This window comes from Nannospalax galili, unplaced genomic scaffold (assembly GCF_000622305.1).
Source record: "Nannospalax galili isolate Female #2095 unplaced genomic scaffold, S.galili_v1.0 scaffold842, whole genome shotgun sequence".
Classification (NCBI taxonomy): Eukaryota; Metazoa; Chordata; class Mammalia; order Rodentia; family Spalacidae; genus Nannospalax; species Nannospalax galili.
In genome coordinates, this window is record NW_008349291.1 from 456,345 (window position 1) to 482,227 (window position 25,883).

At 53.8% G+C, this 25,883-nt stretch overlaps 1 protein-coding gene across 1 annotated transcript in view; it reads left to right on the forward strand.

The window, feature by feature from the left end:
* The first annotated feature begins 1,887 nt into the window (after window positions 1–1,887).
* Window positions 1,888–25,883, forward strand: part of Znf787 (zinc finger protein 787) — a 26,186-nt gene continuing 2,190 nt past the window's right edge. Inside the window, exons 1-3 of the mRNA XM_029570200.1 lie at window positions 1,888–2,261; window positions 15,760–15,848; window positions 25,288–25,883. Coding sequence (XP_029426060.1) covers window positions 15,770–15,848; window positions 25,288–25,883 — 675 coding nt within the window. The 5' untranslated portion in view covers window positions 1,888–2,261; window positions 15,760–15,769. The remainder of the gene's footprint in view (window positions 2,262–15,759; window positions 15,849–25,287) is intronic.

Consider the following 25,883-nt stretch of genomic DNA (forward strand, 5'->3'; position numbering starts at 1 on the left):
CCCTCAGCAATTCACATTTGAGGATTCATGCAGACTGAGAACGGAGGGTGTACATCAGACACAGCAGTAGAAAAGTACTGCTGAAAATAATCAACAACTGCCATTGCCATTGAAGTTTACTCGGGCCAGGTATTGAATCAAAGAACTTGCACAGCACATTTCACAGGCAAAAACTCGAGGCTGATTAAGTATTAGGTCACAAGTAAATCTGAATGATAATAATGGTTGATAAGTAATCTCAAGCTTTGGCAGATGAGGTGAGAGGGTGCAAAGTACCGAACAGTGGCATGACCAGAGGGCGCAGCCTACAAAGACACAGCCTCGTGGCAGCGCACCTGTGATTCCAACCTTGCGGGGAGGCTGGGGACTACATTAGGGGAGACAGGGGATCCCCAGAGCAAAGTGGCCAGGAACACCAGCCACGTGAGTTCTGGATTGGCCTAAGAGACCCAGCCTCAAATAAGATGCAAGAGGAATCGAGGATGATTCCTGACATGAACCTCTGGTCTCCACAGGCACTCATCCACACACATGTGCACATGGATCCTTGCACAGTTAAAAGTGTTGGGGAAAGGAAATGGAAACCATGGAAAGATGCACCTTTACTGGAGTAAAAGTAAAAAGAGTTTAGGGAGATAAGGGGTGCCCAGGACCTCTATTCCTGGTAACTGTTACTGAAGGGGGCACACAATTGTCCTGCCATGTCTATTAGGTTACAGCATAGCCCTCCGACCTTCGGGGGCTAACGATGGAAGAAATATTTAACCTTATCACTTGGTTTAACCTGTGAGCTTACCTTTCAGTTTTGTTAGCTTAGTGCCAGGAAGGAATACTTCGTTATATTTACCGTTCTCTGTTTACTCGTTAGCTTTGGGGCTAGCTGAAAACCCCTGAGATCCGTTCACCTTTAGCCTTGCAGTCGGTTACAAACAGCCTGCGATCTTTATCGCTGGCTGAGAAGCCAGCACTGGTTTATTTTTAATATAGCCACGGAAGGCCAGGGCTTCAACAAGACTTACAGGCTTGGAGATTTTTTCATTGCAGCGCTGGAAGTCAGCCTCCTCTTGACTTTTCTCTCTACACACCCTAAGGGGCCCAGCAGTGAGGGTGTGCCGGCAGCTGTCCTTAGGGTGGGGCTTCTGGGGCATACAAAGTACAAACCTCATTGGTATTCCCATTTTATCTTGTCCTCAGGTGTGCCATACACTTTTAAAAAATTATTTTATTTTTGCCTTTTGGCTCCGCTGTAAAATAGGATTTTCTCTTTAGCACAGAAAATGCTTTTGCTTCAAATCCCCGCATCACTTGGTCCAGACATGGGAGGCCCCTAACTGCCTATTTTTGTAAGGGGAGTTACTGACCACTGGATGCCATTTGTCCCAGAGAAAGCTGACATACTTTCACAGGTCACATTGTGCCATGGACGCAGATGGCTACAGAGGACTCTTTTATTCCCTTTCTTTTTGGTCAGCATCGCCTAATACTTGGTGGATCATCCTCCTGGGAGGTAGCGTTTAAGTCACGGTGAGAAACGCACAGTGGAGCCAGACTCTGCAAGTTCGAGCCCAGGCTCCACTATTACCAAGTGACGTTCCTTCTAGTCCAGCGCAAAACAGGACCAGACCCCCGGATGAGGCCTCCCCAGTGGCTCAACCTTCCCTCCCAGGGGACACAGGTCGGAGATGGCGGGAAAGGAGGTCTCCTAGAGAACCGCCCGGGCCTTGGGGGGCCCCGGGGCCGAACGGGTTACGATGATAGAGACGACGGGAGGACCAGGGTGGCGAGAGCGTCCCGCGGGCAGCGCACAGCGCAGGCGCGAGCGGCGGGGTTGGGCTGGGGGGGCCCGCTCCGACACCCGGAAGTGTGCGCCTAACGGGCCCAGCCGGGCCTTCTGTCCTGGGAGGGGGCGGGGCCGCAGCCCCTCCGCGCCAGGCGGCACAGAGAGGGGACGGAGGACCCGGGTTCTAGACGCGTCCGGAAGTGGTGCCCCGAGGCGCCGCTCGCTACCATAGAGCTGGAGGGGGGTGGCGGCCAGGGGTCGCGGGGCTCGCCTGCCTAGAGCGGCGGCGAAGCGGTGGCTTCCCCGGCGGCGGGGGAAGGAGGGGGGGCGGCGCGAGCGGAAGCGTCCGGGAAGGTCACTTCCGGCCTGGGCGCCCGTCCCCCTGACCCCAGGGTCTGAGTCGCCGCTGCCGCCGCTGCCACCATCCGCGAGGCAGGCGACGGGACGAGGAGTGCGGCGCGGCGGCCCCGGGGCCGAGGAGGTGAGGACGGGCGCGGGTTCGGGGAGGTGCAGTGCGCCGAGGGGCTCCGGTGGGCGCGCGTCGGGAAGCCGGGCTTCGGACGGGGGTGGGTGGGGAGGCGGGAGGGCGAGTGCGGCTGGGCGGGCGAGTGCGCGTGCGCGTTGTGTGTGTGTGGTGGGGGGAGCGGGCGCGCGGCCGGGGAGTGCGCGCGCGCGCGCCTGGCGCCGCGGCCGGGGAGGAGGGAGTGCGCGTGCACGACTCCAGAGGGCGCGCCGGAGACCTTGGCTGGGTGGACAGCCGCGTCCGTGTTCCCCTTCTCTGTACTCTCTGCCAGCTATGGCCGGAAGTGCTAGGGACTCCGGGGCGGGGGGGAGTCGAGGCCTGGTGGGGATAGGGGCCGTGCGGCCTGGACCGGGCTGACCGGAAACGGCGGCGCAGAGACAATCTAGGCCACAGTCCTTCGCTGCCCCTTCCTTTCCCTTTGCAAGTCAGCCCGGTCCGTTGCTGCCCCGGGCGCCTGGCGCCGGCCTTTGATCCAGCGGGTAATTACGGGCACGCAGGCGGCTGGAGGCCCATTCATTTCCCCCGCGCGTGCTGGCGGCCGGCGAGAAGCCGGGAGAGGAAGCGCCGGGCCAAGGTCAGCGCCGCGTGGCCCGTGCGGCCCCAGCCTGGACAGCGACCTTCCTCTCCCTGGCAGGCTCGGGGGTGTGTCCCGCGCCGAGCCCCGCCCCTCAACACCCTCTGATTACCCCCCCCCACACACACACACCGCGACCCACAGACGGAAGGGCGAGTGTGGAGTGTAAACCGAGGCCTGTCACAGTGCTAGGCCCACGTTGAACACCGGGTGTCCCTGAGTGGAAGGCGGAGACTGAGACCTGACCCAGCACTGTCCAAGGGAGATGGTCAGGGCTTCAGGAGGGCACAGCGCCTTGGTTGTTTTTTTCATGTAGTTTCTGGGGCGGTGCTGAGGGTATAGTTGAAATCTAGGGGAAGCACAGTGGCCTTGACCCTGGCTTAGCACCTACCTGAGGTCATAAGCCTCTTGGGGTAAGAGCAGCTGACCTTCCCTGCCTTCTCTGCAGCCACAACTAGTCATCCTGCTGTGGCCCAGAGCACATTCACATCAGATTCTGACTTGTCTCTGGGATGGGGAGGACTCACTTCGGAGCCTGGTCGTGGTGAAGGGCCAGGGCAAGTGACAGCTGCTGGAGCATGTTCCCCAAGAACTCTGGGGCTCAGCTCTTTGCTTCAGCTTCTTAACTTGTGTGACTTTAGCAAAAAAGTTCACCCTCTGTTTTCTTGAACACTACGAGTGAGACTGGGATCGTCCCCTGTGGAAGGCTTGTCATACTTTCCTTCCAGGCCAAAGTTACTGGAAAGGCCTCTGGAGCCAGTGTTCCTGAGTCCCAGCCTTTGACAGTTCAGTGACCTTGGATGTATCACTTCCCCTTTCCCAGGCCGTTTCCTCTTCAGTCCCCTAAATTGGGGAACATTGTTACAGTTCCCTGAGAAGCCTAACCCATCAAGACAACAGACATAGATGCTTCCGGGATATTGAATTTCTCTGGTGGGGACTCGAGTCCCCAAGGTCTCCAAGGGCCAGGTCTACTGGTGGGTGACACTGGGCAACTTGGCAGGGATTGCGTAGTTACTTCCTGTGCGGACTGCTCAGACCATGAGGGTGAGTTGCCAGAGTGGTTCTGGGAGCTCTTCCAGCCCAAAGGGAGGGACGTTGTGATCGCTGTGTGGGGCAGTGGCATTAGCACTGGCCACTCATCTTTAGGAACAGGGGAAGTTAGCCAAGAGGACCCTGAGGCTTAAGGAGGGGATGGTGGCTGCATAGCTCAAGTCCATCAGCAACTGTGCCTTTTGGTAGTTGCTGATGGGCACTCACAGGTCTTTTGGTAGTTGCTGATGGGCACTCACAGGTCTTTTGGTAGTTGCTGATGGGCACCCACAGGTCTTTGGTAGTTGCTGATGGGCACCCACAGGTCTTTTGGTAGTTGCTGATGGACACCCACAGCTTTTGGAGGTGCCTGTGGTCAGACACACTTCATAGGCCTTCCAAAACCTCATTCTGTCATCTGATTTCCGCAGGCTTTGCTAGGCATTGGGCCCCATATAGAGAAACTGCATATTTGATGTGGGCACCCACAGGTCTTTTGGTAGTTGCTGATGGGCACCCACAGGTCTTTGGTAGTTGCTGATGGACACCCACAGCTTTTGGAGGTGCCTGTGGTCAGACACACTTCATAGGCCTTCCAAAACCTCATTCTGTCATCTGATTTCCGCAGGCTTTGCTAGGCATTGGGCCCCATATAGAGAAACTGCATATTTGATGACTTGTACTGAGAGCTTGGCAGGCACCTGGTGCTGTGTCTGGTAAGCACTCTCTTAAGTTCTCCCAGGCCCTGGGATAGAGGTGGTCATTTAGGTTTTGAGGAGGTAGGACATGTCGATGACTAGCCTGGGCTCTTGAGCCCTAGGCCCTGAAGTAGGGTCAGGATATGAGTCTGTTTGGGTCCCAGAGCTGGTCCTTGATCACAATGTCATCCCTTCTGTTGAAAGGATTCTTTTGGGCAAGGTGGGGTCTGGGGTGACAGGCCTGTCTTTTGGTGTCAGCCAGTGGATTGGGGTTCCTGGTTTCCCATACTGTGGGTGCACTGTGGTGAGGATACCTACACACAGGACTGCTGATTGGGAGACAGTGAGGCCTGGGCCCTCATTCTCAGGGACCTGTAAGCATAGTCGGCTAGGCAGAGGTGAGTATTGAGACCCTTGCCTGTGGTTGTGGAGGCATCACCAGTCAACGGTGGATGGGGAGCCGGTGGATGGGGAGCCGGTGGATGGGGAGCCAGATGGGGAGCCGAGGCAGTCATACTCCTACTGCTAGCGGCCATGTTGTGGGAGTGCAGCGAGCTCTAGCCTTACCACATGGAGAGACCAGTCCAGCCTCTGTCCAAGTGGGCTGGACTGGGGTCTGCTCCTCAAGGGGTCCCAGTGACCCTGGACATCTCCATGCTGTTCCTGTTCTGTCTCTGCCTTGGCCTCTGGCCTTTCCCCCTTTGGTCTGCAGGAACAGCAGCTTCTCTCTTTTACCCAATGGGCGAGTGCTGTCCAGCTCCTTGCAGAGTGTCTGCCATGCAGTGCATGATGCTGGGGACTCAGAGACAGATCAGATAAAATCCCAGCCTCAAAGCCTAGGGCCAGGCTGTTCAGAGCCATGGATTTGGGTCTGTGTGCAGGGTCAGATGGTCGGTGCTGTGTATAGTCCCTGTCCTCTTTTGAGGTCTCGGTCTGCTGGACATTCCACATTCCGTGGGTTGTGTGGGGGAGGGGAGCGCATAGGAGGAGCTTTAGAGGTAAGATAGGAATCTCTCCAAGGGGAAGGAGGACTCAGTCAAGTAACAGGTGTTAAACGGAAGCAATGCCAGTGTCCTGAGAGGAAGTCTGACAGAGCTGGGCTTGACCTGCCTTTGCTCCTGTATGACACTGCGGTAGTCACTCAACTGTCTAGACCTTGGCATCCTTGTCTCTGAAACAGATTGAGTGGTGAGGTGTGCACTGTGCACTTTCTTGCTGGTGTCTGTTGGTGTTAGGTGCCTGCAGGCTTCTATCATGATTTAATACTAACATGGTGAGGAGGGATAGGCAGGTGAGGCAACTAGCCCCGGTCACGTGGTTGGTCTCTGGTGGGGTGGATTCTGACCCTGGCAGTCTGCCTGGAGGGATTGTCCTCTGGCCTCTCCCTGGTAGTTCGGAGGATCAGGATCATAGCTTATGTGCTTACAGCACCCTGCGCCCCATGGTCTGGGGTTTAATCTGCACTTGATGAAGTGTGATCTGTTACTGCTGGATAAGGACAGTTACAGTTGAAGGAAGAAGGAAGGGAGCAGTCAGGAAGGCTTCCCTCCCCAGGAGGAACTGTTAATGCTGGGCTTTGACACTAGGGCATGTTAGCCCAGCAGATCTAGAGAGGCAGAAACAAGTGGCCCCGAGAGGCCAGGTAGGGCCTGCACACCTAGCAGATAGCCGAGCCCCGAGGGGTGGGTCCAGGATAGCCCATGAGGTCTTTGTCTTTAATGTCTAGTTGAGTGGGGGAAGCAGAGTTCCCACGGGCCTGTCCCCTACTCCTGGCTCCCCACTGTCACTACCCCACCCTCACCTGGGGCTGACTCGTTTTAATCACTGAACCCTTACAGACATAACCACCCAGCATGCACAGTGTACTCCTGAAGTGCTCTGTTCTGTTCTGGTTTTTTTAAAAAAACAATTCTCAGTTACTTGCCAGTGGTTAAGAATCCACGTATTCAGGGATGAACCTGAAGTTCTTCGGACACAGGTCTGAGAGTGCTGCAGACTCAGGCCTGACTGGTCCTCTGCTTCTAGGGTTTGGTTGGCCATCGAGGAGCAGGGTGCCCCTCAGGTGCCTGTTGCTGCTGAATGCCAGAAATATCACAGTTTCGTAGGACATTAAGATTCTAGAAGTCTCTTCTGGAGGAGGGGTGGAGTAGGTGGGGCCAGACCTTTCTCTGTTCTGTTTCTCTGTTTGCTCCTTTTCCTCAAAAGCAGGCCCTACTAGCCCTGGTTGATAGTGACCGTGCTCTCCTGAAGAGGCTCCATGGGGTGCATGTGAGCGCCCTGTGTTCCGGAGCCCACAGGAAGCTGATGCACTAGGCCAGGTAGGAGGCAGAGGCATCCCATCAGCTAAAACCTGGAAGGGAGGGGAGACCAGGAAGACCAGAAAGCTTGGTTCGGCCGCATGCCATGTCTGAATACTTCCTCAAATCTGAATGAGGTATGGATAGTGTTCTCAGAGAATGTGACTACCTAAACTAGCTTGGGCACGATGCAGTCATCTCTCATGAGCTCACCTCATGCAGGACAGTAAATGCTCAGGGATGTCCCAGAGATGGGGAGATGTCCCCTGGATGGTCAGGCCTCACCCTGGGCCTGGGGGGAGGAGGATGTAGCTTTGGTATGCTGGACTTCCGCTTGGTGTAGATGTAACAAAGGGCCTGGGATGAGGAGTGAGCTTACCTACAGACAAGAGAGGTAGAGAAGGAGCTGCTAGGGACAGCAGAGGGGCTCTGTGTGAAGGATAGGACAGTGGGCTGAAGAGGCCATCCAGGCAGCATATTCTAGAATGGCAGGTAGGTACCGGGCACACTTAGCAGTTGCCCTCAGGGAGCTTTGCGCTCAGAAGGAAAAAAAAGATTAGAGATAACGACAAAGCTGGCAGGGGGTAAGAGTGGGGCCTTTCGGCAGGAAGAGGCACATGAGCCAGCCCTTGAGGGTGGGAGCAGGCAGCTGGATGCCAGGGGCAGGACTGCCAGAGAGGGGCAGAGGGAATGGGCAGCAAGGTCGGGGTCTGGAAGAAGGGATTTTTGCAGAGCCTGGGCCAGCCTGGGACCCTGTGGGGCCTGGGGTGACTTGGTTTTGTGTTAGTGCGGTGGGGTCTGTGTGATAGGGCTGTTTGGGTAGCGCAGTGCTTTTTGACCAGAACATTGTATGGCCATATTGTGCAACCCACCACTGCGCATGCACGGGCTAGTGACCTTAGTATGTTCACCATGTTGTGTCCGTCCCACGGGAGATTTCTGTGATGAGATTTTCCTCATCACAGAAAGAAGACAACCTGCCCCAGCCCCTGGAGCCATTGTTTACCGTCTTTCTCTGGATTTGCTCATTCTGGGTGTCTCAGAGTTGGCCATTGCATGCTCTCCGCGCCTGGCTTGCTGTGTGGGGTGCCTCACTGTGGTTGTATCTGGTGCTTCCCCTGTTGGTGGCCTTTTGATCGTCTCTGTTCTCAGGCTGTTGTGACTATTGCTTCCAAGAACATTCATATACAGATTTCTGTGTGGCAGGTTTTCTCTACTCTGGGGTGTAGACTGGGGTGGAATCGTTGGGCCAGTGGTAACTGTTTGCTTAACCTTGACTGACGGCCAGGTGTTTTCCGCAGCAGGTGCACCACTTTGCCCTCCCTCCAGCCAGCGCCGAGGCGTCCCTTCTCACAGGTCGCAGCAGCACTTTATCACGTGGCCTTTGCTGTGAAGTGGAGCCTCCTTGTGGACTTGTCTCTATTTCCCCAGGTCCTGTGTGCAGCATCTTCTATGAGTTCATGTCATCCTTGACCTATTCAGACCCTTTGCCCAGGGTATGGGGAGTGCGTGCGTGCGTGCGTGCGTGCGTGCGTGTGTGTGCGCACACGCTCATGCAAACATGGGTTAGGTCACAGGTTGGTGTCAGTCACTTCACCCTATTTTTCAAAGTTTTTTAAGTTTTTGAGACGGTCTCCCTGTAACCCCAGCTGGAACTTGCCATGTAGACCAGGCTGGCCTTGAACACACAGAGATCCTCCTGCATCTGCCTTTGGAGTGCTGGGATTAAAGGCCTGTGCCACCATGTCCAACTCTGTCTTATTTTATTTTTATTTTTTAAAAATATTTATTTTATGTGTATGAGTGTATTGCCTGCATATATGTGAGTGCACTTGTGTCGTTCGGTGCCGTGGAGGTCAGAAGAGGTCTTCAGATTCCCCTGGAACTGGAGTTAAGGACAGTTTGTAGCTGCCATGTGGGTGCTGGGAATCGAACCCGGGTCCTCTGCAAGAGCAGTCAGTGTTCTTAACCGCTGAGCCATCTCTCCAGCCTGTCTTATTTTAATAATGCATTTTATTAATTGTTTTTATAGATGTGAATGCTTTGCTTCAATGTATGTAGGTGCTCTGCATTCATACAGTGCCTGAGGAGGCCAGAGAGGGCATCGAATCCTGGAACTGGACTTACCACCTTGTCAGCCACCACATAGGTGCTAGAAACAGAGCTCAGGTCCTCTGTAAGAGCAGCCAGTGAGTAGTGCTCTTAACTGCTGAGCTATCTCTACAGCCTTCTACCTTATGTTTGGACAGGGTTTGTCACTGAACCTGGAGCTTACTGTTTGGGGCTTATTCTTTGACCAGGCAAGCCCCTAGGGTCTGCCTGTCCCCACCTCCCAGCTCTGGGGTACAGATGTGTTCCACCAGGTTGAGTTTTTTTTTATGTGGATGCTGGGAATCTGAAGTTGGGTCTTCGTGCTTGTGCACCCACTGGTCCATCCCCCCAGCCCACTTACCCAGGTTTTAGTTGGGTTATTGAACTGCATGGCTTTTTACAAAGATAAATTGATTATGGTTAATTGGGGAGGAACTTTAAGAGGGTGGACCAGAGCCAGGACTGGGATGCCAGTGAGCGGAGGCACCCAGGAGCAGGTGCTGGATGGGTAGGTGTTGGGAAGAAAGGGAAAAGACTGAGGAGACAGCACCCTGGGTCCCTCCAGAAAGGGAGATGATAGGGCAGTTGTACCTTTGCTGGTGCCTTGGGTGCAGGGGAGTTAAGATGCAGAAGCAAAGGGGACTTGGTGACAGAAGTCAGAGAGGGTGTTAATGAAAAGGGAAGAGGACAGATGGCTGGGAAATGACTAGAAGGTAAGAAAGGAGGTCACTGGGGTGTCATTACTCCTTGCTGCTGGTGGAGGGAGAGGGGCAAGGGGCGTAGGGGCAGCTGGAGGAAGCAGGTGGTATGAAAGGCTGTGGGGCAGGCAGGTAGGGCGGCTTCTGTGCCTGGCCTCAGCAGGCAGGGGAGGAGGAGTAAGATTGGCAGCAGAAGAAAGTGAGGGGATAATTGGCGGGCAGGCATCAGACAGGGTGGGCGGGACCTAATAACAACAATAATAACAATAATTTGTCTAGGGCTTTAATAGCCCTGTCAGATCCATGCACTAATTGGATGCTTTAGGGCCCTGCTGCAGGGTGGGGGCTGAGGGAGGGTGCCCTTTCTTCCTCTGGGGTGGAGAGGCTGGAGGGGCTAGGCTGAGAGGGGCCTGGAGGAGGAAAGGCGGGATGGGGCAGGACTCTGAGGCTGCTGTTCAGAGGTGCCCAGCACCACATCGCCTGGACTCTTCTGTTCTTTTTGTCTCTGTGGAGGTGTTGGAGGCTGAACCTAGAGGATCAAACCTACGGCCTCCGTCACACATGTGCGGCTGCACCACACCCCTGCCGCCCTGGTTCCTGAGGTTCCCCCGGCTCCAGTGCCTCCCTCACTCTATCCTTATCCCCTCCTCTGCAGCTGAGGGTCTGCAATCCAACGGCCTGGTCTGTGAGATCTCAGAGTGGGCCCAGAGCTGCCAGGATTAGGACAAGAGGGGCAGCAGCTCTCTTCATGAATGGGCAGAGGAATGGATGGGAGAGGCAGAGGGCTGGTAACGTTTACTGAACACCCTTCTTAAACCCTTGCAGGAGCCCCTGCCTGCAGCCCCACAGCGGGCTTCTACTGTAATCCTCACACAGCCCTGTGAGGTGCCTGCTGTTCCTGCCCTGCAGTTACTTGCTCAGGGTCAAGGTGCACCTGTGGTTTCACCAGGGTAGCTGGTAGGCGGGGATCGGCACCCACCACCTGGGATGCCCAGGTGAAGAGAGAGGGCGTCTCTCTCTAGTCCTGGGCCTGCCTAGTCCTGGGCCTGTTTACTCAGCTTGTTTATTTCGATCCACCGGGCCATCTCCCCAGGCTCTGCCCAGGAATTGGGCCTGCAGAGCTGCATATCCTGTGCTCGGCAGCCACGCAGGCAGTGCTGCAGCCCCGCTGCCCGGAGAAGCCACACGAGGGGTGCCTGTGAGGCTTGGCAGACACCTGTGTCTACCCCACAGTTAGATCCAGGCTCCTGTCAGGCCTGCCACCCCTCCAACCCTGCCTTCCCCAGCCTGCCTGCAGGGTTCCCAGGCAGAGCAGAGATTCAGGGCTGTGCCAAAAGGCAGAAGGAACAGATCACTTTCCCTTACTTCTGAGGTTTTTAAGATCACCTAGGGCACTGTGTGTGCATGTGTGTGTGTGCTGTGTGAGTGCGCGTGCGTGTGATTGAACTTGGCTTCCCAGACAAAACCGTCAGCTATTGTGGACAGCATGCCAGGCCACCTCCTGCTGGCTGTACCCACACCTGGTGGCGCTCCTGGCTCTCCGTCTTCGGCTTGGAAAGCTGCCCTGAATTTTGCATCCCTTGCTCTTTTACAACCAAGCTTTTCCTATAATTGGCCAGACAGTAAATAACTTGGGCTCTGTGGACCACCGGGCAAACCGAAACTCCATTTGTATAGGTGATTAGAGAACATTTAAAATGTGACCATTTAATGTCAGTGCCAGTAAGAGGAATTTGTCAGGACAGTGAACCTCTGACAGCCATCACAGGCCAGCATCCCTGCCTCACCCTGCCACTTTGCCTCAACAGCAAGGCTGCCTGGGCTGAACACCAAGGCTGCCTGGCTTGCAGGAGGTGTAGAGGCTGTGTTCCTCTGACTACCCCAGGCATCCCAGGGGCGAGGTGAATGAAAGGCAGGCTTGCCCTGCCTCCCCTCAACCCACACCCTCTTCCTCCCTGGAGGAAGCCAGGCCTGAGCTGGAAGCCAGGGAGGACTCTGAGTTGGAAAGTCCCCTTGCTTCTTGAGGTCTGAGTTTATTGTTTTAGCGAGAACACATTATCACATTTGGCAGACGAGTTTCAGCATGGGAAAGGAGGTAAAGGACAGCCGCTCCCTTCCCACCTCCTTGACCCCTGGCAGTGCCTGAGCAGAGCCCTGCAGTTCACATCCTGCGTTTTCCTTAGGCACTTTTAATGTTGATAGTGCTGTAACCAGCAGGCCTGTACACATTTCAGAAGTTTACTTTGTATTGAGATTTGTGTACTGAAAATTTGCTGCCTCCCGCCTCCCCCACTAGACAGGGTGTCACTGTAGCTCTGGCTGGCCTGGATCTTAACCATGTAGACCAGACTGGCCTCAAACTCACAGAGATCTGTCTGCCTCTGCCTCCCAAATAATGGGATTAAAGGTGTGTGCCACCATGCCCAGTAAAATCTGTTTTTTTAGGGACTGGAGAGATGGCGCAATAGTTAGGAGCACTGACTACTTTTCCAGAGGACCCAAGTTCAGGGGATTCAGTGCCCACTTCTGGCCTCCTCAGGCATTGCATGACACAGGTGCACTTATATACATGCAGGTAAACCACTCATACACATACAATAAAAATAAATATCGGGGCTGAAGAGATGGCTCAATGGATAAGAGCACTGGCTGCTCTTGCAGAGGATCTGGGTTTGATTCCCAGCACCCAGCATCTGTAACCCCAGTTCCAGGGTATCCAACACCCTCTGACCTTTGTGGGCATTGCACATGGGTGCACTTAGACACATGCAGGCAATATACTCGTACACATAAAATAAAAATAAAATATTTAAAAAATAAAAAAACTACACAGTTGGGTGGTTTCTAATACATTCTCAGAGTTACATAACCATCATTGTGCCTCATTCCTGAGCATCTTCATCTCCCTCCACAAAATCTCATTCCTCTTAGGTGGTCACTTCTACCCCTACCCCAGCTAAGGCAACTACAAGTCTGCTTCTTGTCTGTGGTCTTTGTCTAGATGGTTCATACACATGGAATCCTGTGCCATGTGGCCTCAGGCAGTTCATGTGTGTTGGAACTTTCTACCATGTGGCCCTGGGCTTAGTGACCTTGGACAGGTCACGTACAGGGAATTGTATACCATGTGGCCTTGGGCTTAGTGACCTTGGACAGTTCACGTACAGGGAATTGTATACCATGTGGCCTTGGGCTCCCTGACTTTGGGTAGTTCATACACACACAGAATCGTGCACTTAGCCCTTGTTTCCCTAGCATTTGACTTGTTTCTGCTTTTTGGCTGTCACAGGTAATGCTGCATGCATGCTTTTGTGTGGGAGTTTTCTAGTCCAGGGTGTGTGCCAGGAGTGGGACTACAAGGTCACATGTTACATGTGCTTGCCCTTTGAGGAACTGGTAGATTGTTTTTCCAAGCAGCTGTGCCACTGGACACTTTCCCCAGTGTACTTGGGGGCTCCTTTTAGAGTGGTTTGCTTGCTTGTTTGAATTGTTTTGAATCAGGGTCTCATGTAACTCAGGCTGGCCTTGAATGCATTATGTAGCTGAGGGTGGCCTGACACTCTGGTCCTGCCTGTACCTCCCAAGTGCTGGCACTACAGGTTGTGCGCCACCATACCTATCTTCCTTTGGGGTCTTGATGTTCACCATACGCCATCTACAGCCCCCTGCAGACCTGCAGTGCTCTGTCCTGCCTAGGGGAAACAGAACTTTCTTCCTCTTACAGTCTTCCACTGGACTTGAGAGATAAGCTGACATAAGGCAGATTAGGAGAAAAGTTCAGGGCCTTGCATATATGTGGGGAGTGCATCACGTGAAAGCAAGACCTCTAGAGTGGTTGGGGCTGGGTGCTCCTGTGTTGGTGACTGGAGTTGTGATTGTGGGGTGTGGATGGGGAGGCTGAGGCCGGCTGGGGTAGATGTGGGAGGTTTGTGCAGAAGTCCCACGGCCTTGGCTCTGTCTCTGATAGGATGATTTACTCCCCTGGCACAGGGAGGGTTCATTCCATGTGGGAGCTCTCCTCAGCTTTCAGGAAGAAAGGGGAGGTATCCGCCATCCTAGAGACCTGGGTTCTAGATGCCCCTTGCCAAGCACTGGGTTCTGGGTGGGCTTCTGCCAGCTTTGCCAGCTTTTGCCTTCTTCACACCCAGCCACTTGCCTGTTTGGATGCCTAGTCCTCAGGGTTGTCAAATGAGGGAAGATGAGTCTGGGAGAGAATTAGACTCATCTCTCAGAGCAGGAGGCCCCTGATGGTGGTGTCACACCACTGTGACCCATGACTGCCTGCTTCTACACACACCTGCTCGCAGCAGTGCACACAGGCCCCATGCACTGTGGAGCAGGCTTTTGTGATTGGCTGAGGAGTCCTTCCAGCTTTCCTACCCTTGGGTTTTCCTTCCACGGGCTTCTAGAGAGGTTGTCACCTGGGAGTGCCACAAGCTTCTGTTTGCAGCTCTTGGGCCTCGTGGCCACACCCACACGGTCAGGGAAGCTGTTCAGACCCAGCTCCAGCAACTTGGGCTCGCCTGGGTCTGTTTGTCCATCCTGTCCTCTACGGTTCTCCCTTCTGAGCCAGGTCTGGGGAGGGACCGAGTGCTGGAATTTACCAAGTGTTGTCTTCTCTGAAGCCTCTGCGTGGCCCAGTTCTACTCTAACCGCTGTTCCCTGGGAGCACTTGGGAGTGATGTTCCCTGGGAGCACTTGGGAGTGATGTTCCCTGGGAGCACTTGGGAGTGAGTGCCTGGTATTGCTGTGGGTGCTGGGGTTCCTACAGGTGGTGCTGGTGTAGGGATGGGGGTGTGGGGACAGACCACCTTGGTACAACATGGAGAAACACTGGGGTTGAGGAGGAGAGAGGCTGCCAGATGGGGACGACAGGGCCTCTGAGGAGGTGACTCTCACCTCAAATGCAGAGTCTTAGTAGGGAAGCTGTCATCACTTGCTCAGAAACTTGGAGAGACTGCTGAGGGGGCCCATGTGGCTGGGCTGGTGGAGGATGTGTGGCTTCTGAGGACTGGACCTGCCCAGGCCTCCTCCTGGCAGGCCGACGTCCTGGAGTCGCCCTGTGGAGCAGGCTTGGGCCAGCACTGCTGTCTGCAGTTGCTGTGCATGTTTAGGCAGCCAGCCAGCACACAGAGCCTGCAGCAGTGCAGGCTTTCCACTTTGGACTTTCTTCATGTTGCTCCTACGTGGTATAGAGGTGGTCACTGCCTCCTCCCCTCATGGAGCCCCAGCACCTGGAGCTGGTTGCCCTGCCATACTGTGATCCTGTGTGCTCAGCTGGATTTCCCCAGTGGACAGCAGGGCTGTCTGGCCATCCATTTGAGTGTGAATGCACTTCTAGGGCCAGACACTTTCTTTTTTCTGTGCCTTTATGGGCAGATGTGCCTTGCTGGGCAGGCGTCAGGAGCCTGACCTACCACATCTGGCTTGACTCAAGTTTTACTTATTTACTTCATTCATTCATTCATTCATTCATATGCCTTTTAAAGATTACATTCATTTATTTTGTGTGTGCCACAGAACACGTGTGGAGGTCAGAGGACAACTTGGCGGTAGTCAGGTCTCTCCACCAAGTGGGTCTCAGGAATCAAACTCAAGTCATCAGGCCTGGTGGCAAGTGCCTTTACCCATTGAGCCTTTACTCCCTGGACTGTTTTAAAGGAGAAAATAGGGCAGGTGGATGACGCGATGCACAGGTCTCAGGCTAGGCTGCTTTGGAAGCCAGAACACTTCATTTGGCTGCTGCAGCCACTGTTGTGATGGGCAGTTACCACCATGCTAGAGGCATGTGGATGTGGATGTCCTCCAAGTGTCAAATATGCGTTGTCCTGCTGAAACCCATGCACTTGTGTTCTCTATCCTGCCCATGAGGAAACTGAGTCGCGGAGATGGAGTTACTCCTGGGTCCTATCTCTGGGTTGAGGTGCCTGGTTATCACAGCTCACACCGCTGTTCTCTGGGTGCGTGCTGCAAGCTCCTGTCTTGCTGGGTGGCTGTGCCTGCCTTTGAGAGTTCTGACCTCTTCGACATCCTGTAAACTCTGTCCTGTCCTTTCCCTTCCAACAGGTACCCAGACATGGAGCTGCGGGAAGAGGCTTGGTCTCCGGGGCCGCTGGATTCTGAGGACCAGCAGATGGCCAGTCATGAGAACCCAGGTGAGGTGGCCTTGGTGGTTCCTCAGCCAACCCCACTGCCTTCCCATCAGGCAGAGGAACATCTTCCTGTGGCTCTGGGGTACCTGGACTCCTGCCCCCCACTCTCCCAGAGCCGTAGCCCCCCAGGGTTCGAATGAGAGGCTGCTGTTGAGGTCACCAAGTGTCCTATTAACGGGACCATCTGGAGCCTTGGGGGCCGCCTTGTGTCTTACCTCGTCCCGTCACCAGCCCTGCCGTTGTTGAGCAACCCTCCCCCTTGTTCCCTACACTCTGCTCTGGTTCCTGGAGCCCCATGACTGCCTGGAAGGCAGCTCTTCACACCAGGGGTGGCCACTCAAACTCAGCATCCTAAAGATGTGAGTGAGGACTTGGGTGGGGATCCAGGGATGTGCAATGACATTTTGGGAAAGGTGGGTGGGTTGGATGTGAAATCCCTTTTAAGTGTTAGCAACACGTGTTTTTCTTCATTTAATAAAATATTACTTGGGTTGAATAAAACTCTCCTGTGGGCTCTGTAGTACTTGGGTTTACTGGCTAAGACCCTGCCCTGGCCCACTGAGACCCTTATCCCTCTCCCTCTGTGGAGATACCAGCCTGATGACAAGAAGGCCTGTGAGAAGACACAGTGGATACTGTGTCTGTCACCTGGGGCAGATGGTGTCCCCCAGGACTTGGCTTCCTCCATTTTAATAAACGATACAACACATGGCTTCAGTGTCCTTAGACTTTGCTGTCAGGGCCTGAGGTCACTTGTCTCGTCACCTCCACCTGCACACATGGACACAGCCACACATGTCCGTTTGTGGGGGTAGGGGGCTACAATAAAGTTTGGCACAAATCCTGACTGCTCGAAGCATGTGCTTACTGTCCCAACAGTTTCATTTCTGTTGATGCAATAAAACATCCTGAGAAAAATCAGCTTGGGAGAAAATTAATTTGGCTCACAGAACCAGGTTCCAGTGCGTCACAGCAGGGGAGCAAAGGTGGCAGGAGGTTCAGTGAAGCATGTAGGCACGGCACATCCTCAGTAACGAGTAGAGAGGAGCAAATGTGTACATGTCTGTGTGTTCCCTGTGCCTACCTATGTGACTCTACACTGTTTAGGACCCCACCTAGGGAATGGTGCTGCCCATAGTGGGCCTAGGTCTTCTCATATCAATTAACTCAAGACAGTCCCCTATCGACATGGCCACAGGCCAACCCAGAGTAGACAGTCCCTCACTGAGACTTCCCAGGTGACTCTGGCTTGTGTCAAGGTGACAAAGCTAACCATGTTTCCTCTGCTATTTTTCCTGTCTTCTGTCCTGTTTAAATGCTGGCCTGTTTATCACACTGTGACTCACCACTAATACCTGTGGCCCTGAGTAGAGCACTGACTATGGACAGCAGAAGCCAAGGTGCCTGGCTCTGCTCAAGTGGGTGCTGAGAAAGTAAGAGGCATTTCAGAGAACCAGAAGAGAGTTAGATTGGTTTACTCAGAGCAGTGCAAAGTTTGAGTCTTTTCCCTGCACCTAGCTATTTCTGAGAAGCCTTTGAGGCTGAAACTCTTACTGGGAATGGCACTGTGAGAGCGCCCTTTGCCATCACTGGCCTCCTTAGGTGGGTCATCTTGCTTTGCGCAGAGCCCTGTAAGGTCGGGCTACCTATTGATCATCCTTGCTTTTCAAAGAGTATTGGTGGAAAGAGAGGCCAGACAGCTTACCCATGGATGGGGTTCAGAGGTGAATCGATCCCTCCCAGGACTGGAGCAATTTCCCAGTCTCGGGTGCCTTTTCTCTTGATTGCCTCAGCTAGGAGTTCCCTGGTGGGGTCAGTGAGGCTGGCTCGGGCCCTGGCTCAGCTACAGGATATTCAGAAGGAAAAGCAGAACCACCAGATGAGAAGAGAGATTTTAGCTGCTGTCTCGGAAGTCCCATTGGATTAGGTGAGGCGCACCCCCCCGCCCCCATCCTCCCTTAGGAGCATTGCACTCATTTTGCCATGAAGCTCACATGAAGGCCGTAGCATGGCCCTTGAATGTGCCCAGATCCTTACCTAGGAACCTGGCAGTACATAGCCAGACTTAAGCCCCAGACAGGCTTCCAGTATGCGTGAGAACTGCAGCCAATGGTGGGATGGGATAAGCTTTCTGAGCCTGGGTGGATTGGGGTGGCTGGGAGGAAGCAGAAGAGGTGGGCTGTGTGTGCTCACCGGAAAGCTGGGGTGATTGGGGTGAGGGCCCTGCTCTGCCACCCACAGCTGAAGGAAGAGGTGTTGTGTCTAGAACTGTGGAAGAGAGGGACTGGGAAAGAAAGGACTGGAGCAGCCTGGGCCCTGGGGCTCTTGAACCAACTAGGTACAGCTCTGCAGGGTACCTACCACCTAGGAGAGTCTGCTGGGCCACTGTCACTGTGAGCAGGGAGGAGGGACAGCAGTCACTGTACTGTGAACAGGGAGGAGGGAGAGCACTGCCTGCTTCCTGGCACAGGACAGCAGCAGAAAAATGCTGTGGCTAGTCCCTGAGAAGGTTGTCATACTAAAGAACAGGACAGCCCTCCACACAGGAATACCTTCCCCCCCCTCCCAGAGGTGGGGATGCTAGGACTCGCTGAGAGAGAACACAGCACTCAGAGGAGCTATGTGATCATAAAGTCAGATCCCAAACCATTGGGATGAAGACTAGAAGGAATGCAGTGAGTCAACACGTTCTTTAGAAGTGCAAAGGAGGACACGTGTAAAATGAAAAAGAACGAAAGAGATTGAAGCGAGGCAAAGAAGGTCCACTGTGCAGTTAGACTTAGCCCCTGAAGTCCAAAGCAAGGGAATGGTGTAAGTACATGGTAGAAGCATAATCCAGGGGCTGGAGAGATGGCTCAGCGGTTAAGAGCACCTACGCTCTTCCAGAGGACCCCAATTCAGCTCCCAGCGTGTCAGGAGGTTCACAATTGCCCGTAACTCCAGCTCCAGGGGATCCAATGCCCTCGCCTCTTCTGCTCTCCCACAGACTGCACATGGCATACATGTACACATGCATATACAACTAAGTAAAAATAAATCTTAAAAAATAATTCAGTAAAATAGCTATGAGGTTTAGGAACTCCATTGATGAAAGAGCGAGTTACAGACGTGAGCAGTTCCGCACAGATGGACACCAGGGATGTGTTCTGGGTAAAGACCTCAGGGCCAGGATGTAGCTCAGTGGTAGAGCACTTGCCTAGCGTGCCTCAGGCCCTGTGTTTGTTCCTGTTGCAAAAAAAAAAAAAAAAAATTCTTCCAACCTCTTGGCAAAAAGAATGAAAGGCACGTAAGGAAAAGCAAGTGCAGCTTTCAGCCCTCCTGATGGTGACAGTGCTCGGGGTGAGGGAGGTGAGCCAAGGATCTGAAGGTTGCCAACAAACCAGGGGTCCAGTAAGTCCCTTGTGTACGTGGGTAACCCTGTGACCAGAGGGGTGGATGCAGGGGCTGACTTTGCGTACCGAGGATCGATAGGTCATCCAGACACCCAGCGGTGGTGGCAGAGTTACGAAAAGGGATGGGGACAGGAAAAGCCAGAGGGACTTCTTAGGGCATTTCAGGACCCTTAACTAACAGGGCCAGTGTTAGTGTAACTGTCTCCAAATGGTAGCATGGGGCGATGCCAGTGAAGGGCTGGGGTGTTGACTCCGTCAAGAAATGTCATGGTGGGAGCCAGGATCTCAGCCTGGAAGAGGGAGGTACAGTGGTCATGTGGAGAAAGCTAAATAAGAACTTTAAGGTTGGGAATGTGATGGGCATTACCAGTGTGGGTCCATGAGCTTTTATTTAAAAAACAAAACACAAATCCTGAAAAACAGAAAAAAAACAGTGAGCATTTCCTGATTTTGCTCTAGAAATAACCATTTGGAAAGCTACCCATGGAGAGTCTGGGACAGAGTGAACAAGACAGGTGGGACACTGTTGGGGCCACCCAGGCCCAGGGACGACCTCAAGCTTTGAGGAGGTTCATGGGCAGCTTCAGCCTGAGCGAGTGTAGCAGGTGGTTTGTGTGTGTGCGCTGGGGATTGAACCTGGTCTTGCACCTTACTAGGCAAGTGCTCTCCGGCTAAACTACATTCCTAGCCCTGTTTTCACTTATTTTGAGGCAGAGTCTTGCTAAGTTACCCAAGATGGCTTTCAACTTGTAATCCAGGCAGGCCTTGAACTTTTGAACTATAGGTCTGTACCACCAGGCCCAGCTTTCAGTCTTTTCAATTTGCACTGATACTGGGAAGGGAAAGACTATTTGTTCACCCTGGAGAACAGGGAACCAGCCTACACTTGAAAGCTGGGCAGGTAAGGGGAAGTGAGCACTTGTCCTGCCTGTAGCACCTCATGAAGGGACCACAGTGCCAGTGTGCACACAGTGGGAAGTCTGGAGTCACAAGCTATCACAAGTAGAACAGCTGCCCCCTCTTGCCTAGTTGGTCCATGATCTGAGCGTTGCACTTCTGTGGCCTTTGACATCTCTAGGAGCTAGGAGAGGAGGGGTGCGGTGTCCTTTCTGGGAAAGGACAGGATGGCATCTCAGGACTACCTTTGGCAGAGCTGGGGCTGTGGTCCACTGGCCCAGCAGAGCCATATGGCTCTGGTTCTTCTGAGGGAACACTGCAATGACGAGAAGGGCAGGGACTTCTCTGGAGACTGTATAGAGTGCTGGATGAGAGTACAGTGTGGGGGGATGCTCGCTTAGGGGGCAGAGCCCTGAAGGGATGCCAGGGGCTGATTCCCATGCAGTGACTCCTTGGAGCTGGAAGGCCGGGGCAGGGTGCACAGGCACTCCCCTGGTAGCCCCGCTGCCTGACTCCCCCACTTTGGTATTTTGAGACATCATTAGATAGGCCTGGTTGACCAGTGCACCCTTCCTCTGCCTTCCGAGTGCCAAGACTCTGTGCTCCAGCTACTCGACTTCTGGTAGCTTGTCTGTCAGTTTGCATTCCACTCTTCAGCTTTGCATTTGATTTGGGGTCTCTGGGCACCTGCCAGGCACCCCACATTAACATCCAGTAAAACTGTCACTCCTGGGCCCAAGGTTCTGCTTTGGGGGATCTGCTTGGGGCATGTCTTGGTCACCTCTGTACTAGAGTTGGAGAGGCCAGAGGAAATGGTACTCTGCCCTCCCCTTGGGTGGCCACTCCCAGTGTCAAAGCACCAGCCCTCCTGACTTCTGCCTTTATCGAGCACCTAAGCCCGTCCCTGTATTCTGTTCCGGGAATAATTTTTGGTACCAGGCATTGAGCCCAGAGCCTCGCATCTGTGTTCCACTGCTGAACTATGTTCTAGCTTCTCATGTCCTTTAAAAAAGCAACACTGCAAGGTGGGACAAGTTGTCAGTGCTAGTTCTCCTGGCAGTGTTCCCTTTTCCACAGGGAAGCTGAGTGGCCTTTTAAGCTGATAGCCACCCCACTTCATCCCAGGGCCACTTCGAAAACCCGGTGCTCCTCAGAACCCTGCCTCTGTGGAGCACATCTTCTGGCCCCCCTGAGCCCGGACACCAGCTAAGAAAAGAACTCTACTTTTTTAGGTAGACTGTCATTCACTTAACAGTCTGCCACCTGTGTAGAAGACATGGGGACACAACAAAATAAGGCACCTGGCCAGAGCTTCCCCCTACCGCCTTCCCCACTGGAAACTTCATCCAGCTCTCCTAGTCCACTTTCCCCAGCTTGCCACTTACCCAGTGGTGACCGTGAGGGGAGGTGGATGCGTCCCACCCCAAGGGCACCCTGCCCTGCACCCCCAGTCTCCCTGCTGTAAGTGACATCCAGACTCCATGCCATGACTAAACACTGTTTAAAGTTGCACCACAGTGAATTGGTACTTCTTTTTTTTTTTTTTTTAAAGACAGTCTCCCTGTAGCCCTAGCTGGCCCTGGAACTCACTATGGAGACCAGGCTGGCCTCCATCTCACAGAGGTCCACCTGCCTCTGCCTGTGAAATCCTGGGATTAAAGATGTGTGCCAGCATGCCTGGACATTGGTATACTTAAAATGTTAGTTTAAAAAGTTTAAAATTTTTCAATTTGTCTGCTGGAGGGGAGCAGTCATACCACTGTGTTCACATGGAGGTCAAAGGACAACTTGAGGGAGTCGGTTCTCTCCTACCAGTATGGGTCCTGTGGATTGAACTCAGGCTTGGCACCTGGTCCAGCTGCTGAGCCATCTCCCTGGCCCCATAGTGCTGTTTTAATACATGCATAGTATTATAGTGTCCTCACCTCCCCCATTGCCCTCCGGCCCTCGGTTCTGGTCCCTTCTTCCACTCCTATCCCTCCTGCTTCCCTCCCTCTGTGCCGTTCTTTCATTCCCGTCTACCTGTTCTCTCTAGACCTCTCTCCCTGCTGCCCTCTTTTCTGCTCTCATTTCCTAGGCCTGTGTATATGTTTTTTTTTTTTTGTCCTGGTGTCTGTATGGCCTGTGCATACGTGTCTGTTTACAGTGAGTATGCCCAAGCCCACTCATGCAGAGGTCAGAGGGACATGGATCGTCTTACTGTATCACTCTCCACCTCATTTATTCATTAAAAAATATATATATTGACCCAGATGTGGTGCACGCAGAAGCAGGCAGATCTCTGTGAGACTGAGGCCAGGCCATTCTACATAGTGAATGCCAGGCCAGCTGGTGCTACAGAGAGACCCTGTCTCAAAAAGACCAAAAAAATTTTTTTATTTTTATTTGATGTGTATGCATGTATTGTCTGCATGTATGTAAGTGCACCCAGTGTCCTGCAATGCCTGAGGAGGTCAGAAGAGGGTGTCAGATCCCCTGAAACTGGATTTAGGGTGGTTGTAAGCCACCATGCGGGTGTTGGGAATTGAACCCAAGTCCTCTGCAAGAGCAGCCTGTGATCTGAACCTCTGAGCCATCTCTCCAGTCTTTGTATGAGTCTTTGTATGAGGGGAAATGTACTATTTGAGTCTGGCTTATTTCATCTAATTAGATCCAGTTCCACCCGTTTTCCTGTGATGTCATAAAATTCTTTACCATTGAATGAAATTGCACCGTGCGTATGTGCCCATTTTCTGTATCCATTCTTCCAGTGAAGGGCTTCCAGGCTGGCCCGTGTCTTGGCTGCTATGGCCAGTGCAGCGATAAACAGCTTTGTGCAGGCATCTCTGCCTTGAGCCCTGAGGGCTGCCTGGGGCTTGTGAAACACAGCTCAAGTTGGGGCCTGGAGTGAGACCTGAAGGTCCTGGGGCTTTTGGTGCTGGCTTTTTGTGTGTGTGAGGTCCCCTGCCAACCCTACAAGACTGGGTCAGTGACCACCATCTGGCTGTTTGGTAGATCCAGACCACCTGTGCAGATCTTGGAGTGGCCGATTTCTAGATATGTCACTATGGGCCATTGTTTCCCTCCCTGGTGTCTGGAACATTTCTTCCATGGAAATGTAGCCAGGGGCCCAGAACCCCCCAAGGCTCTTGGTCTCCTCAATAAAAGGATTTACAGATTCTTGAAGGGGTCTTGAGGATGGGTGGAGTTTAGAGGGAGAAAGTGAGCTGAGTGAAAGGGTTGAGGGGTTGGGAACAAGATGAGAGAGGACAACAGGTTGCACTTTCAATAATTTAAAAGAGCCTGGAGACAGGAGGAAGACCAGAGTGCCCAGGGCCTCTGTTCCTTGTAGCTATTGATGAGCACAGAGTTCCCCTCCTCCCAGGGTAGCATGGGCCTTGGGTGAGAGCAGCCCTTCATCCTTTAGGCCAACTAAGGAGGAAATATTAACTTCAGTATTGTTTTAACCTTTTGGTGAACTAAGAGTTGCTTTGTGAGGCCTAGAACTCAGGATGTGTCTAGGAAGGAGTAACAAAGTGTTTATTGCTTGTTTACCTTTTGGCTTTGGGCCAGGAAGAAACAGCTAACTATTTATGTTCTCTAGGTCTCTTTTACTTACGGTGCCAGTTTAAAGCCCCTGCCATCCTCCACCTGTAGCCCGAACATGAGCTACAGGCAGCTTGGAGTTTCCATCTTAGCGCTCGAAGCCTGCCTCCCTTTGAATTTTCTACCTCCTTGCCCACCCTAAGAGGCTGAGCTGTAAGATCTGCAGACTGCTGTCTTGGGGCTTCTGGGGTACAGTACAGGGCTCATTAAAGGACGGTCCTTCCACTGTTTAACCCTCATCGTCAGCTGTGTGTTTTCCATTTGGCTTTAGGCTGCCCTCCTTACGTAGTAAAACTGGATTTTCTCTTTAGTGCAGGAAGTGGGTCTTGCCTTTAAAGAAGTCCCTTCTCACCAGGTCCTGACAGGAGAGACACCTGCTGTGGACTTGTGTAAGGGGAGCTACTGACCATTCTGCCATTTGTCTTAGAGGGAGCTGACATTGACAGTCATGTGTCCTCATGATGCCCAGGCGCAGGGGCTGTGGAGGACCCTCTCCCCTTCTTCCTGCCTGGTATCCCTGTTAGAAAGCAGCAGATTACATAGCAGCTACCTTAGGGGAATTTGACACAGCCTCTTAGGGGTTAGCACCAGCTCCAAGGGTCACAGTCCTTTCTGTTTGCCAGCTTTACCTCATTGGCAGTTTTAGAGCCCTTGTTGCTGGTGAGAGGAAAAGAACTTTGAGTGGGTTGAGTCCTGTTCTGTAAGAAACCTTCAGGATGCACTGAGGTGTGTTTAGCAGGATGTACCTGGTGAGGCCCTGGCATCTGATTGTGAACCCTGATTCTCCTGTTAAGGCTGAGGGAGCTTGGAGGGTGGATGAGCCCCAGGAGAGCAAATGTCTGAAAGTGCATACAGGTCTCTAAGGAGCTGGACAAGTTGGGCAAGAGGCCAGCTTCTAGGGCTAGCAGGATGCTCGTGAATGAAAAGCCCAGGGCCACCCTAAGCGGTGGGTGTCCAGATCAAGGCCTACACTGTAATTGTCCTTGATGGGCCGGCAGGAACCCCCTCCCCTCCAGATTATTTGTGGGAGACTTGCATTTCCAGATAGTGGGGTCAGTGCACCTCTGAAGGTGGTGTCCATCCCATTTACCCACCTGATTACCTCTCTGATCTCCACCGTAGAGCCAATATTGCCCAGGTAGAACACCATCCCTGCTGCCTGGGTTGCAGCTAGCACTGCTGGCCAAGGCCCACATGCCCAGTAGTGGCCTCTGCTCAGGCCCTGAATCCCCCATTGAGTTTTGGGTGTCATTTCTCAGGAGCTTTTCCTAGTGGTCAACCCCGTTCTGTGCTGACCGCTTTGGTTGGTAGACCTTGGGGAAGGCCACTGCAGACTCACGCATTGGTCTACAGACCAGAGAAAGGAATCCTCTCTGAAGGAGGGAGGGCAGATGTTAGGAAGAAGGGTAATGAATACAGAAATACTGAAAGTCAGGAGTGGTCAGTGCCCCCACCCAGCTGGTTTGGAGACCACTCACTAGGCCGGAATCCATCCGTGGCCAGCACATCCGTGGTGGGTGGTCCCTGCAGGCAGTACCTCTGACTTGCCCCTCCCTCTTGCCTTCCAGTGGATATCCTCATCATGGACGACGACGACGTCCCCAGCTGGCCCCCAACCAAGCTGTCTCCACCCCAGCCCGCGCCCCCGCCCGGGCCCCCGCCCCGGCCCCGGCCCCCCGCACCCTACATCTGCAACGAGTGCGGCAAGAGTTTCAGCCACTGGTCGAAGCTGACGCGGCACCAGCGCACGCACACGGGCGAGCGGCCCAACGCCTGCAGCGACTGCGGCAAGACCTTCTCGCAGAGCTCGCACCTGGTGCAGCACCGGCGCATCCACACCGGCGAGAAGCCCTACGCTTGCTCCGAGTGCGGCAAGCGCTTCAGTTGGAGCTCCAACCTCATGCAGCACCAGCGCATCCACACCGGTGAGAAGCCCTACACTTGCCCCGACTGCGGCCGCAGCTTCACGCAGAGCAAGAGCCTGGCCAAGCACCGGCGTTCGCACAGCGGCCTCAAGCCCTTCGTGTGCCCGCGCTGCGGCCGCGGCTTCAGCCAGCCCAAGAGTCTGGCGCGCCATCTGCGGCTGCACCCGGAGCTGTCGGGGCCCGGCGTGGCGGCCAAGGTGCTGGCGGCCAGCGTGCGGCGCGCCAAGGCGCCCGAGGAG